At 41.7% G+C, this 15,136-nt stretch overlaps 1 protein-coding gene and 1 long non-coding RNA gene across 8 annotated transcripts in view; one reads left to right on the top strand and one right to left on the bottom strand.

Annotated features, from left to right (window-relative positions):
• LOC142559826 (uncharacterized) overlaps positions 1-15,136 on the bottom strand; it is a 234,727-nt gene that overhangs the window by 166,295 nt on the left and 53,296 nt on the right. The gene's annotated exons all lie outside the window — the stretch shown is intronic.
• LOC142559806 (uncharacterized) overlaps positions 1-15,136 on the top strand; it is a 99,604-nt gene that overhangs the window by 77,935 nt on the left and 6,533 nt on the right. For 2 of the 7 annotated variants that reach the window (XM_075671467.1, XM_075671468.1), the window contains 3 exons: positions 3,318-3,394; positions 5,229-7,335; positions 9,413-9,487. In XM_075671467.1, the coding sequence (XP_075527582.1) occupies positions 7,063-7,335; positions 9,413-9,487 (348 nt within the window). In that variant the 5' untranslated portion in view covers positions 3,318-3,394; positions 5,229-7,062. Of the gene's footprint in view, positions 1-3,077; positions 3,395-5,228; positions 7,336-7,654; positions 8,165-8,581; positions 8,735-9,412; positions 9,488-15,136 lie in introns of those variants that run through there. The other 5 variants (XM_075671471.1, XM_075671472.1, XM_075671473.1 and 2 more) reach the window with 5 other exon arrangements.

Genomic DNA, 15,136 nt, shown 5'->3' on the forward strand with positions numbered 1-15,136 from the left:
TGGATCGAATTTGTGCTTCACATATAACTATACTATTGTGGGCAGGTGTTTTTGTCCGCTATAAGTTATTTGCGCAGATTCGCTTATTATTCAAGTAAGTATCTGTAAACGTGCATTTACAGGGGAAGTGATGGATGGGTGGTATTTGAGCTTCACATAGAACTATAATATCATAGGCTGATGTTCTTTCTCCTATAATTTACTTGCGCAAATTTGTTTATTAATCAGTTAATCTAGTATCTGTAAACATGCTTTGCAGGGGCAGTGATGCATGGGTGGAACTTGAGCTTCACATAGAACTATACTATTATAAGCTGATGTTCTTTCCCTTTAATTTACTTGCGGAAATTCGTTTATTAAGCAAAAAAGCTAGTATCTGTAAACGAGCTTTGCATAGGCAGTGGTGGATGGCTGGAACTTGAGCTTCACATGGAACTATACTATTACAGGCTGATGTTCTTTCCCCTATAATTTACTTGCGTAACTTCGTTTATTCATCAGTTAAGCTAGTCTCTGTAACCATGTTTGCAGGGGCAGTGATGGATGGGTGGAATTTGAGCTTCACATGGAACTATACTATTATAGGCTGATGTTCTTTCCCCTATAATTTACTTGCGCAAATTCGTTTATTAATCAGTTAAGCTAGTTTATGTAAACATGCTCGTGCTTTGCAGAGGCTGTGATGGATGGGTGGAATTTGAGCTTCACATGGAACTATACCATTATAGGCTGATGTTCTTTCCCCTATAAGTTACATGCGCAGATTGGTTTATTAATCAGTTAATCTAGTATCTGTAAACATGCTTTGCAGGGGCAGTGATGCATGGGTGGAACTTGAGCTTCACATAGAACTATACTATTATAAGCTGATGTTCTTTCCCTTTAATTTACTTGCGGAAATTCGTTTATTAAGCAAAAAAAGCTAGTATCTGTAAACACGCTTTGCAGGGGAAGTGATGAATAGGTGGTATTTGAGCTTCACATGAAACTATACCATTATAGGCGGATGTTCTTTCCCCTATAAGTTACATGCGCAGATTGGTTTATTAATCAGTCAAGCTAGTATCTGTAAACATGCTTGGCAGCGGCAGTGATGGATGGGTGGAATTTGAGCTTCACATAGAACTATACTATTATAAGCTGATGTTCTTTTCCTTATAATTTACTTGCGCTAATTTGTTTATGAATCATTTAATCTAGTAGCTGTATACACGCTTTGCAGGGGCAGTGATGGAGGGGTGGAAATTGAGCTTCACATAGAACTATACTATTATAAGCTGATGTTCTTTCCCCTATAATTTACTTGCGCAAATTCGTTTATTAATCAGTTAAGCTAGTATCTGTAAACATGTTTGCAGGGGTAGTGATGGATGTGTAGAATTTGAGATTGACACAGAAATATACTATTGTAGGCTGATGTTTTTGTCCGTTATAAGTTGTCTGCGTAAATTTGTTTTTTAATCAAGTAAGTTATTGTCCGTAATCGTGCATTTGAAGGTTGAGTGACGGATGGGTGGAACTTGAGCCTCATATTAAAGTGTACTATTATAAGCTGAGGTTCTTGTACGCTATAATGACGCGAAATAAGTTTGCACGTGTTGTCACGGGACCCTTAAGGCGAGAACGACGAAGTTCGTGGTTGCGCGCGGTCTCTCCGAGGACCAGCCATCGCTAAAGGCAGACGTTTCTTCCCAATCTGTCGGTGGTCAACTGTTTTAGTTGCAATAGCTGGGTGACAATATGTTATTTGCAGAAATTCGTTAATAATCAAGTTAGTATCTATAAACGCGCATTTCTAGGGAGAGTGATGGATGGGTTGAATGTGAGCTTCACATAGAATTGAGCTAACACGACTGAGCTGAGGTTCTTACACACTATCATAGGCTGATGTTTTTTCGACGATAAGATATTTGCGCAAATTCGTTTAATAATCAAGTAAGTTAGTGTCTGTAAGCGTGCATTTGCAGGAGCAGTGAGGGGTGGGCGAAATTTGAGCTTCACATACTACTGAGTTAACAGGATTGAGCTGAGATTCTAACATACTATTAGAGGCTGATGTTTCTTCCGCAATATGTAATTTGCGCAAATTCCCTCAGTAATCATGCATTTATTGTCTATGTACGTGCATTGAGGTGAAGTGATGGATGCGTCAAATTTCAGGTTGAGAGAAAAGTGAGTTAGCACGACTGCGCAAGGGTTCTATGGGGCTATAGACTTACGTTCTTTCCGCGAATATAAATTTGTGCATATTCGTTTAATGTTAATGTATATTAGTGTCTGCATACGGCCTTTTGCATGCGGAGTGATGGATGTGTCGAATTTGACCCTTTCAGAGATTTTGTTTCAGACGACATGGCTGAGGTTCTAACTGGCTCTAGTTTACGTTTTTTTCCCAAGAAAAGTAATTTGCGGAAATTTAGCTTATCGGCATGTAATTTAGTAACTGCGTGCGTTTGTTTGGAGGGGGAGTGATGGATAACATGAATGGGCTGAGAATGCCCTTTTCCGCGACAACAAATGTCTTCAAATTCGCCTAATAATCGTGTAGTTAGCGTCTGTGTATGTGCATTTGCAGAGGGAGTGATTGATGTGTGCAATTTCAGCTTTACAGATAAGTTAACACGACAGCGCAGACGTTCTGTCGGGCTGTAGACTGCCGTGGTTTCCGTGATGGCGTACTTGCGCATATTCTTTTGATATTGATGCAAGTTTGTGTACGTGCATGTGCAGGGGTAGTGTTGGATGGATCGAATTTAAGCTTTACAGTGGAGTTAACGCGACGTCACTGCGGTTTTGGCATGCTACAGGCTGATATTTCTTCTTCGATAAGTAATTTGCGCAAATTGATTTATCATTCATGTGTCTGCACACGTGTAGTTGTAAGGGGCGTGATGGATGCGTTGAGTTTGAGTGTTACGGAGAACTGAGTTAGCACGACGTAGCGTAGGTTTTAACTGGCTGAATGCTTGTTTTTTTTTTTTTTTTGCTCTGTAAGTAATTTGCGTAAATGAGTTTAATAACTATGTAAGTTAGTATCTATATACGTGCATTTGTGCCACCGATGGCAATACTTCTGTTGTAGAGTCCATGTAATTGTTGTCGCAATTAAAAGAAAGGAGATGACGGAACCTGAGAACAAGCTTGAGTTTGATGGTGACCAGGCTAGCAACCCAGTGTCTCATATCATGAAACATTTTTCCCCGTTCCTGTCACATACGCAAACCACGTTTTCTTTTGTTTGCTTTCGTTCATCACTGCCGTTATCGGCCGTCACGACATGGACCCGGTCGTGTTGTGCACCTATCTGTCGGGCAAAGGCGACGCCGGGGTTTCGTGCTTCGTCACCAGGTCAAGAGGCACCACTTGGGGCAGCTGTGCGAGTCAGAACAACAAGGTGAGCTCCTCGAATACATTTGTTGCGTCGAAATCTTTCCAATACCTCTCGCTTTGCACGGCAAATTGCCTGTAAAATTAGTTCGGAACCTCTATACTCGAGCAGCCCAGCTTCACAAGGTCGACCGCGTAGGTCGACTGCAAAGTCTGTTACGCATCATTTTTTAACTTTAGCCTCTTTAATGGATCTTGTCGTTTATTCCCTCTTTCACTCGCTTTTTTTTCCTGGCTTGAGTGCTATAGTTCGCACTCATCAACGAATCCTGAGCATGCGAATAAACTGCTTATTTGCTCCGATTCGATCATTTGTGCTTTTAATAAGCTTCACTTCGAAACTTGCATTATAATCACTGAAATTTCAATGTTTCGAGAATTTTGGGATGTGAAGAATGCTTTATATTAATAGAGAGAACGGCAGTTCCTCGTTCGAGAACTACTCGAAAATTATTCCATATTCAATTCGTTTCGCTTTTGACACTTTTCGATTCGTATTTAATACAGTTTTGTAGTATTGCTACTCACACACCGTGAGATTGAAATACAAGCAAAATATTGAATGAGAAGAATTACGGTGGGTGTTATGTTCATCCTCAAAGGATAGGAGGCGCCCAGCGTGCTCGTTCAACGTTCGTGCAAAGACTCCTTGTGACTGGTGCGCCATTTGCTTTTAGTGGCGGTGGTTTTCGGAGGCATATATTTTAATAGCGGGAAGCAACGTAGGCGTACTGTTGTAGTCAGAGGGGTTCTTGAAAGACGGACAAGGTATGTCCCTGTAGGAGAAGTACTGAAGGAGGTCCCGTCACTTGCCCTGGTACACCATGCGACGTGTCGATGTGATCGCCACTGGATTAAGGGAGAAGGAAGATAACTGCTATGAATCCCATTCAGATAGAAAAGTCTGATGACATGGAGGCTTTTTGTAAAGCTGGTGCAACGTGATTTGGCCGTTTAATCACAGCCGCAGCCTCATCTGCGTCTGTGATCCAGTGAGGTGGTCAGCTTTCTTTGCATATTCGCCAACACAGTTGGCGGCATATTACCACAATCTCCCGATATCGCGTGTAGGGGATAGTCCACACGGCTGTATGCTGCAAACGACGATCTATCTCGTGTCATAATGAAGATCTCATTGGTGAGTGGATGAGTGGATGGTCATGATCACGATGCTACTCGTGATGGTCCGCCATCGGACATAGTGGATGAGGAAGAAGCTGAGGAGGATGTACATGCCAGAGACGGGCTTGTCAAGCAATATAATATCTGCATTAAGAAGTAAAAAGTTCCTGCATGAACGTTATAAATATCACTGCAGTTGTTAAATGTGTTGTGAGCAGCGGACATTATCAGTAGGCAGCATTGCTTCCCAGACTGGAAAAGCAAAGCCTAATGTTGTGGCAAGTGCTCTGAGCAGTGGCCACAGCATATACGAGTATATGCTGCATATAAGATTATATTAGAACACACGGTGCCCGTGAATGACAACGAATGTGCAGTAGCGTTGACAGCTTTGCCCAGAGCTCGTGGGATTGTCTTCCATGGAGTTCGCTTGAATAGTGCCCATTGTACAGTGAATAGGTAGGTTGCATATACTGCCCACAGGCGTCGCACCTCTCGTATTGCAGGGGCAAGGGGCCCAGAACCTTCATACTGGTTATTCCATAGAACACTAATGGACGATACGTTTATTTAAACAAACGTGTCGAGGAATGAAGGGCAGGAAATTGCGGCCGACTGCGCTGTAACGTCGGTGCAACTGTTTAGCGCAGCCAATGAATCATGAGCTCAGGAAGACACGAAGGCTGAGATCCCCGCTCTGGCGTCCGTGTCCCTCCCAGGTCCACCTGGCTCCTGGAGCAGCAAGGTGAACAGCATCCGTTGCGGCACGCTCATGTCAGGCCACATGTGCCAGGCGAGCGACCTAGGCGACGCAGTGCTTCAGCTTCGCCGGTGGCATGAACAGCCCGCCGAACATGATGTCTACGCGCAGCGGGCTACTCCACGTTTGACGTCGGTTGGCAGGGATGTTCGACAGGGCGCAACCTTCATGTTCTGCATGTCAAAGTGCAAATACACATAACGAGTCATCAGCTAGAACTTAATATTTGATATAAGGAATCACGAAAAAAGTTGCTCTAAACTTTTTCGAAGCTATGAACGCTTATAGCGATTATCATATGTATAACAATTGTGTTGTAGTGTCAGGTGGTGGTTTGGTAGGACGAGGTTCGACTGTAATTTACGACCACATTATTTGTGGCCGGGATCATACTGTATAACGTTGCTGTATCGATCATACACCGACATTGTTGCCATTGTTCTACTGCACAGAGTCTACTAAAACATTCCAAAACCTGTTAAAACCCATCAATAATTCCTTTGAATATAATAAAAGCTGTTATATTAGCATGTATGCTATAGCATACATGCCAATAGTGCACCTTTAGTGCACATTTGACTTGCTTCATCATATTCAATACAATAAAACCCAGTTATTGCAAAGTTGGAAGGGGAAGAAATTACTTCCTTAAATCCATTACTACGTCATATCGATTGTTACGTGTACTGCACTACGAATCTCCTGGGTATTTGAAGGGGAATTTGACCAACTTTGTTATATCCATCATTTCGTTATGCCCCGTTTCGTCATAACACAGTTTTGCTAATTCCTTATACCTCTGCAGCAGAACCCCCATTCATTGTATTGAGGTTCAAAGGTGTATGCTGAGCTCCTAACTAGCACATTTTCACTTGTTGTGCATGCTACTACCGTCAAACTGATCGTGTTCATCATCGTATTTTTATGTCCACTGGGCAGGGCGACTGCCTCTTCGGATGATCTCCGATTAGCCCTGTCTTGCGCTAGCTAATTCCAGCATGCGCATGCAAATTTCCTAATGTCATCATTCCACCTAATTTTCTGCCGTCCTCTACTGCGCTTCTCTACCCTGGAACTCATTCTGTAACTCTAATATTCCAGCTGTAATTTTTTTCTCAGATTGCCAACTAGAATGTTGGCTGTCCCTTTTTGCTCTCTGATTCACACCGCTCTCTTGCTGTGCCTTAACGTTGCGCCTAAGATATTCCGTTCCATCGCTTTGCGCGGTCCTTAACTTCTTCTCGAGCTTCCTTGTTAACCTTCAAGTTTCTGCCTCACGTGTTAGCACCCGTACAATTCAGTGATTCTGCATATTTTCTTATATTTAACGACAGTGGTAAGCTCCCAGTAAGTATTTGATAATGCATACCATATACACTACAACCCACTTTTATTTTTGTGTAAGTTTCCTTCCCACGGCAAGGCTCACCTGTCAATAACTGACCTGGATAAACGGAACCCAGTGCAGACTCTAAAAAAATAAATTATGTGGTTTTACGTGCCAAAACCACTTTATGATTATGAGGCACACCGTAGTGCAGGACTCCGGAAATTTTGACCACCTGGGGTTCTTTAACGTGCACCTAAATCTAAGTACACGGGTGTTTTCGCATTTCGCCCCCATCGAAATGCGGCCGCCGTGGCCGGGATTCGATCCCGCGACCTCGTGCTCAGCAGCCCAACACCATAGCCACTGAGCAACCACGGCGGGTCTAAAACTATCATCCAGGCGTGAAACAGCCAGTGGTTAGAAATCATCGTGAGGGACGATCACACCGGATGTGTACGCGTATATGGCCGAAAGCGTTTCTGCCTTCGTACCAAGCTCAGTATCTGATGATGTACAGAATAGGAGGTCAACGTTTCACGTCTTCATCTATTTCAACGCGCTTCTCACATACACGTGCGATGTCTTTTCTTTTTTCGTTCGTGCCGAGCACGACCAGCACGAGATCGACGTGGTCGTGCCGTGCTTACGTCAGTCGGGCAAAGACGATGCTGGCCTTTGGTGCGTCGTGGGAGGCAGCGCTACGCGGGTGGCCAGACTGTACGAACTGCTCAGAAAGGTGAGCGCATGGAAATATATAAATAATATCTTGCATCGTAATCTTTCCATTGCCTTTCGCAGTGCCAGTTGCCTATAACACAATTTCACGGCTAACTCGAGTACGCCAATGCTTCTGTAATTATGATCAACGATAGCTTTTTTTTGCAGTTTTGTGGGTGCGGCTTCAATGGCTACATGTGTAATTGCAGAATTCCAGCAGTGAAATGACTTTCGTCTACCTGCTTCGCTTTCCCGCCTTAAAATATCTGGTAAAATTAGCCCCTATCCAGACAATAAGGCGTCGCTCATAATCTCCGAGTTCATTTCGTCTACTAAAGGCATATGTAAAGTACAGCAAAAGTAAACACCTCCGGTTTTCCGGGAACTTCCCTGATAAGCGATAACGCAAGCCCATTCCGCGTAAATCTGCCACCCACGCTTGCCATTGGCCAATATATTCAATAAAGCCGCACATTTTCGATCAAGAAAAATAATGAAGATTACATGACTGCAGTAAATTGGGTCCCAGAGTCGTTTTCAGTTAGACTCGGAAGTCGCTTACCCGCCTACTCAATACTGATGGCATTCTAAGAGATAACGACACAAGGCAAAGCCTTAACATGACAATATTACAGTTGCACTCTTGCGCGTTACAATTGTACCTTTTAGTTGTTGCGCTTAGTATTCCTTAACTTCAACGTGTTTGTGGTATGTTTATCTGTCTGTTGTTTTTTATCCGTATCTAACCTGTTCCACGCTTACTTGTGTCACGGGGTAGTCCTAGGTCTGATGGGTAGAACATCGGGTAGAGAGCTGCGGTGCCAACTTGGATAACTGGCTATGTGACGGTATGTGACACACCTCAATGAACTTCTTTCGTGCTATTTTGGGTCACTGTGTACATGCCCCTCATCACTAAACCTATTTTACAGCAACTTTGCTCACTGTAAAGGCACTGAAAAGTACGTTTAGATGGGGACGATATGCATTCGCGATAACCGTGCATTGGGTGCACAGTTATTAACCCCAGGTGGTCAAAATTAATTCGAACCCCCCCCCCCCTACGGCGTACCTCACAATCATATGGTTGTTTCCGCACGAAAACGCCGAGGCTTCAATTTGTTTTATGTGCCGCTGCGTGCGTGCTGCCATTCAATCAATATGCTTAAGGCCAAACTTCGGTAACTTGGTATGTACCCCTGTGTAGACGCCGCATTACAATGATTCTCTTTCACACTGTCTTGGGTCATTGGGCTGTTCTATAGCAGCCCGTTGTCATGCTGCCTCCCTGCGGACCTGGTGGCCAGGCCTTCCAGCATGATGGTGTCTGGCAGCCCGCCCTGATGACCTTTTGCAAGCTGTTTGAGCAGCCTGGTGTCTTGATGCCCATCCTGTGGATCTACTGACCTAGCGACATGGTACCTCGGTGTCCGCCTTGCGGACCTGGTGTCCAGCTATTCTAGATGCGTGATGTCCTGCTGTGCACCCTGTAGACCTGGTAGCCAGCTGCTCTTGTCGCCTCCTCAGCTGCTAATCATAAGATCACTGGTGCATGAAGGAATCACTGGTAGCAAATTTTTTTCCCCATCACAGTTTGTTTCGTAAACTGGGATACACAGCGCAAAAACCGACACAAGGACGAAGCAGGAACACGGCACGAGTGCTCGTCCCGTGTTCCTGCTTCGTCCTTGTGTCGGTTTTTGCGCTAGGTATCCCAGTTTACGAGTGAACTACCAACACGCCCAAACTTCTTCCGTGCTACAGTTTATCAAAGAGACAAGATGAGCGACTTGTTTAACGAACGCAAAACGAACGTCTGTGTTAACTTCGTTCTTTTTGCCCTGTCTGATATTTGCGATTACTTTGTCTTTAAATATTGGATTCGCTGCAATAGCGGGTGATTTAGCCGGAAAGATGTCCCTGGTTTACTTCGCGTCGGTTGCCATTATGCCACTGACTGTGCACTTGGTTTCGCGAATAAGTGCTCACATGCTGTCGTGAATAGCTTTAGCCATTAACGCGTTGATGCAACTCACGCCGCGTTTTTGCAGACACCACGAACTGGAAGAAACAATGATCGCTGCTCTTTTATGTAGGAGATCTCCGGGGCTTTTGGTTCGAGCAACGCGGGGACGAAGTGTCGGGCGAAGTTCCTCTTCCTGGAAGACGAGGTAATCCCAATTCTCCCGACTGTTTTGAATTAGTTTCGCTTTATCAATTTTTGGTGTGTCAACCACACTTTTTGTTGTGACCGCTCTCTATTTTGTGCTCGGGAAGTTGGCGTCCATGTGTGGGTTGACAAAAGCCCTACATGTATTGTTCAAGGCAGCACGCCCTTCAATTTGTTGCCGCGCAGTTTAAAGAAATACTCTGTTCGTTCCTTGTCACAAAACAGAATTCAAAACTTGGCGGTACAGTATTCTAGAAATACTGCAGCCAGCTTTACATTTGCTAATGTTTCACTTTGTTTTTGAATGTTTCTCTCGTGGCACCATAAGTGGCGAATAATGTTGACCACATGCAGATCGTATATTCTATTCGAGGCGAAGCTTCCTTTAATAGACGTTACAATGGCGATCCGCACAATTGTTTGATTGGATATGAAGTATGCAATGCTATTGTACAGCCTTTCCTCGATATCTCATGACACGTACACCTTTTCTCGCCAAACTGGAATTAAACAGACATTTGTCTGAGACACTGCAGCTATAGGTGATGGACATGGAAGTCAATTTTCAGAGCTTGTGTCAGAATGGCGGGAAAGTATTGTAAATGTAGTCGTTACAACAAACAATTTGTGTCCTTTTCTTCGTGATGCGCGCTGCACTCTGACTGCCGCATACAGCGCCGTAGTATGCCAGGTTGCCTGTTGTAATGTAAACAAGTTCATTAACGATCCCACCTGGTGGATATTTGACCTGTGTGACATGGGCGATGTTTCTTGAAGAGGTGCATACTACTTCCAAACAAATTTCAAAGTGGTATTAACTGACCAAATTGGATAACTGAAGTTAAATAATTATGTTAGCATATATGTCCTATTTGTGGAATTTAATCAGTGGAAGTAATGAAGTATGAAGTAACTTCAGTTTAGTGTGAACGCGAGTGGTTAGTCCTAGTCTTAAGAAATATCTGTGGTGAAATGCAATGATTGTCTGGTTGAAACTTGTAAACAGTCCGTTTTATGCAGTGTTTACAGTGTCAACTGGAGCACCAGTTCATTTAACAACAGATTGCTAAGCAACGAAGTTTCGCTCAAATATTGCTTATTCCAGTTAAGCTCGAATCTCTCATTTTAAACTGTGTACTAAAGTTCACCAACCTGACTAATGGCAATCCCAACATTATCAACAAAACTTCACAACTTAAAAGTCAGGAAGTGAAGTATTGGTAATGAGTTAACATCCCTTTTAAATTTGTATTGCAAGTATTGTCCACCTATGAAATAATCTAAGCTGATTTGTTAAAATTGAGACCTCAAGGGACCTTTAATTATGCTTCTATTAAAATAGACGATCCTATATATCCAAACAGGTTTCTCAGATACCTTTAATTCTACAGATTTAAGGCCTAAAATATCAGTACGAGTGCTTAACAAAATGAAGTTTTGTTTCCTTGCATATCATTTTCCATATTAAAAGACACAGCAGCGCCTTCACTAAATCTTAAATAAATGACCAGCACGTTAACAAGCCAACTTAGCTTAGATGTGGTGTAAGTGATATGACGCCGGGCAGGTGGTTTCAATGTCAAAGCGGACACGTACTCAGATTTAAAGAACTGGTTGTTGCAGAAGTGTCGAGTTTGAACAGAACTTTCTGATGACTACTAAGCGATCACCCTTAAGAAGGATGGAGTAGGTGAAACTTGAATAATTTCAATGTGAAAAGTAAATGTCCACAAATTCCATTGCAGAGTACGTATGTTAAAGGCAGAACATGTAAGAGCAAAAAGAGAGCTCTTCAATATATATGGTTGGCTTGGAAATGGTTGCACGTACAAAACTCTAGGAGACCGCAGGCATGGACCATAGTTTTATGGAAGTCGGACTCCGATATTCTAAGTGCACTGTTGCATTAGAACGACAGCAAGCTGATATAGTTGGTAAGGATTCATAAGCAAAAAAGGCGTAAGGCGTGCAGACAAGGCATTCGTGTGCAGATACGGCGTTCATGTTGTCCACTTCTTTGCACTGTTGCATTGGATCCTAACGAAACATTTAAAGAAATTTTCAATACCCAATTCTCGTATTGCTTAATTTGTTTCGGCACAGTATTACATGCAACTTGGATTCAAAATTTGGGCTTCATGCACTTGCACAATATAAACATGTACTTGAAAAACTAGAGGAGTATAGCTGAAATGGTTATTGTCCTTGACTTTAATAGCACTTGTATTTCCAAACTGTGATGAGTCTATGGTAGGTTAAGGTGGTTGCCGGAGTGGTCTGATGGCACAATAATGCACACATTAATAACACACTAATAACACATTATAATAGATGGAATTAATAACTTCATTGCCTCACTTCACCATGTCTTCACTTTTATCTGCATATCGGAGACTTGGCTTTCCGATTCCGACAACAACATGAGCGATTTTCCATCTTATCAACCCGAGTATTGTCATCGTCCAACTAACAGTCATGTTGGCGCTGCCATTTTTGTTTCACAAGCTGTCACCTACGCTCGCAGATTTGATCTGGCAGTTAACGTGAATTATTGTGAGTCAGTGTGGACAGCAGTCGACCGGTCATTCCTTAATAACAATAAGAACTTGATCCTTGGTTGCATTTATCGCTCACCGTCATCTTCCCTTAACGATTTCTTGCTTTCTCTTGATGCAGTATTGTCCAAGCTAGCTTTTGAAAATAAGAATGTCGTGATTGTAGGTGATATTAATATTTACTTACTTGACACATAAGCTACCTCGTACACAACTTACACAGATTGTTTTGCTGGATTCAGTTTTGAATCACTCATTGACTGCCCAACTAGGGTAGCCTCTCGTGGGAGCAGTACGTTTATTGATCCCGTGTTATCTAACATATCACCATCGCCTTGCTCCCGGGTTATTAACACTGACATAACCGATCATTTTCCTGTTTTTCTTACATTTAGCAATGAAATACAAGAGAACGATAATAGCTACTTTACTTCCGTATTTAGTGCAGATACCTTTATTGAAGCCATCAGTCAAACTGATTGGTCGCCAATTTATTCTATGTCTGATCCCGAAGAAGCACTAAACAAATTCTGCACTTTATTTTTACTGGCCGTTTCGAGTAACACACGCACTGTAAAATGTGGGAAAAAGTATAAATATCCGCGCAACCCATGGATGACGGACGGTCTTCTAGAAAGTTTAAGAAAGAAGGAAAACATGTACAAGAAAACTAAACGTCAGCCCTTTAATACTAGACTAGCTAGGCGCTATAGTAGGTACTGTAAATTACTGAATGTTTTACTTAAACAGGCGAAAAATAAGTAATACGAAAATAAATTTTATCAGAATAAGGATGACCCCAAAAAGCAATGGCCGTTACTGAACTCTTTTCTTAACAAATGGTCTGTTGATGCCTCTATAACCAAAATAAATTACAATGGTCTCACTCTTTCTGAGCCCAGCGAAATTGCTAATGCTTTTCCGGACTACTTTTCTTCTGTTTACGCTAATAACAACGTACATGCGCAGTTGCATAATGCTTTGATACGTACGACACAATCATTCTTCTTGTTACCAGCTACACCAAATGAAGTGTGCTCCACGATTGCTAACCTTAAAAATACAGGGCCTGGCTTAGACAATATTTTTGTCAGGCATTTAAAACTGGTTGCGCATTTAGTTTGCGACACGCTCTGTAATATTATCAACCTTATGTTCAAAGAAGGTGCATTCCCTTCATTTAAAAAAAAAATTCCAAGATTATTCCCGTTTTTAAAAAAAGGCGACAAACACACAGTTAATAATTACCGACCAATTGCAATTATTTCCTGCCTTAGTAAACTCATTGAGAAATTATTTGTTAAATGTCTTAATAACTACTTAACAAAGTTTAAATTGCTAAAGAACAATCAATTTGGTTTCCGCCCAGGAAGTTCCACCAATCTAGCTGTTCTATCTCTAATTGACTACATAAAAAAATGTATTGATTCGGGAAACTTAGTCGGATCTGTATTTTTAGACTTCAGTAAAGCTTATGACACAGTTAACCATCAAGTCCTGTTTAATAAACTTGATGGTATAACCGGTCCTGTGCTAACATTCTTAAAAATTATTTACTTGACCGGCCATACACAGTACATGCAGCAAATACTTTCTCAGTAACAAAATGTATTAACCAAGGTGTACCACAATGATCAGTTCTGGGCCCTTTGCTTTTCCTTTGATATATTAATGATCTTCCGGATTCTCTTAACTCCACCAACTACGTTCATTGCATTTTATACGCAGATGACACAACCACATCTTCATCTGACAAATATGTTAGTACTCTTACTTCTAAGTTAAATATTGCATCAAGTAAGATTATAAAATGGTGTAGCAACAATTACTTAGTTCTTAATCATTTAAAAACTAAATTTATGTTATTCAAAAGTGCTCAAAGGGCCTTAACTTCTAATCCTGAAGTAAAGCTTGGAATTCATTCAATTCCAGTTAGCACCGATGTCACTTTTCTGGGCATACATCTTGACCCTAACCTTACATTTTGCTCTCACTTCCAACATCTCAAGCACAAGACTGCGTTTGGTATACGTGCATTAATCAAAGCTCGCCTTTTTTTTCTCGTGAGGCTCTGCTAGCGTTGTATTATGCGTTCATTCATAGTCACATTAATTACGGCATTGTTTCATGGGGCAACACGTATGCTTGTCACTTATCATCAATTCAACATATCCAAAATCAGTCAATACGCATTATCACTTCTAGCTCCATGCAATCCAATGCCTCTTTGTTACTTCGCGCGTATAATATCTTGCCTATTAATAATTTGTTCCAGTTTAACACACTCGTCTTACTCCACAAGTTGCTTCATAATAACCTTACGTTTCCGTTCATTGCAACTGACCTTTTGCAGAATAAAAGTATGACCAGATTTGAGGCTAACAACAATTTCTTGTTACCCATGGTTCATACCAATTACGGCAAAAAAAAAAAAGATCTTCCTTCGCTGGAATTTCTCTTTGGAATTAATTACCATGAACCATAAAATCCTGTACTTCTCTTGCAATTTTTAAACATCCCCTTAAGCATAATTTCCTGCGATAACTTAACTAAGATCTGGCGGTGTACCTTTGACTTTTATCTCGCATGACATTTCTTGTATTTCATCCATGCTTTCTTCCGACTTTCTTTTATAACGTGCTTTTTCGTATTTGATTGTAAATGACATGTATAATGATGTATTTAATCTGTAGATGTTGTTTATAATACGCTAATTTGCTGACTGTCGATATCACCATCAATGTTGTTATTAACCGAGGATCCCACTACAGTTCTTTCACTTTGGGACCCTCGTCTGTATATTTGTCATGTAATTACATCTTTTTTTTTTGGAACCAATAAATCTGAATCTGAATCTGAAGTGTCCTAGGTGACTAAAAGTATTAACAATCTTTGTCACCCTTGTGCTGACGCACGCCAGCAGCAACCAAACATCTTTCTCACACAAAAAGCTTTCGACAATCCTTTATAGATTTTTTATAGAAGATAATTTAATATGTTCAGGAAGGCAGGCTTTACGGAAAGGTTAACGAGGGTTCTCATAAAGATCAGAGAGCAGAAGATCATAGAAAGATTGTGATTATGAAAGCGTGCAC

This window comes from Dermacentor variabilis, chromosome 10 (assembly GCF_050947875.1).
Source record: "Dermacentor variabilis isolate Ectoservices chromosome 10, ASM5094787v1, whole genome shotgun sequence".
Lineage (NCBI taxonomy): Eukaryota > Metazoa > Arthropoda > Arachnida > Ixodida > Ixodidae > Dermacentor > Dermacentor variabilis.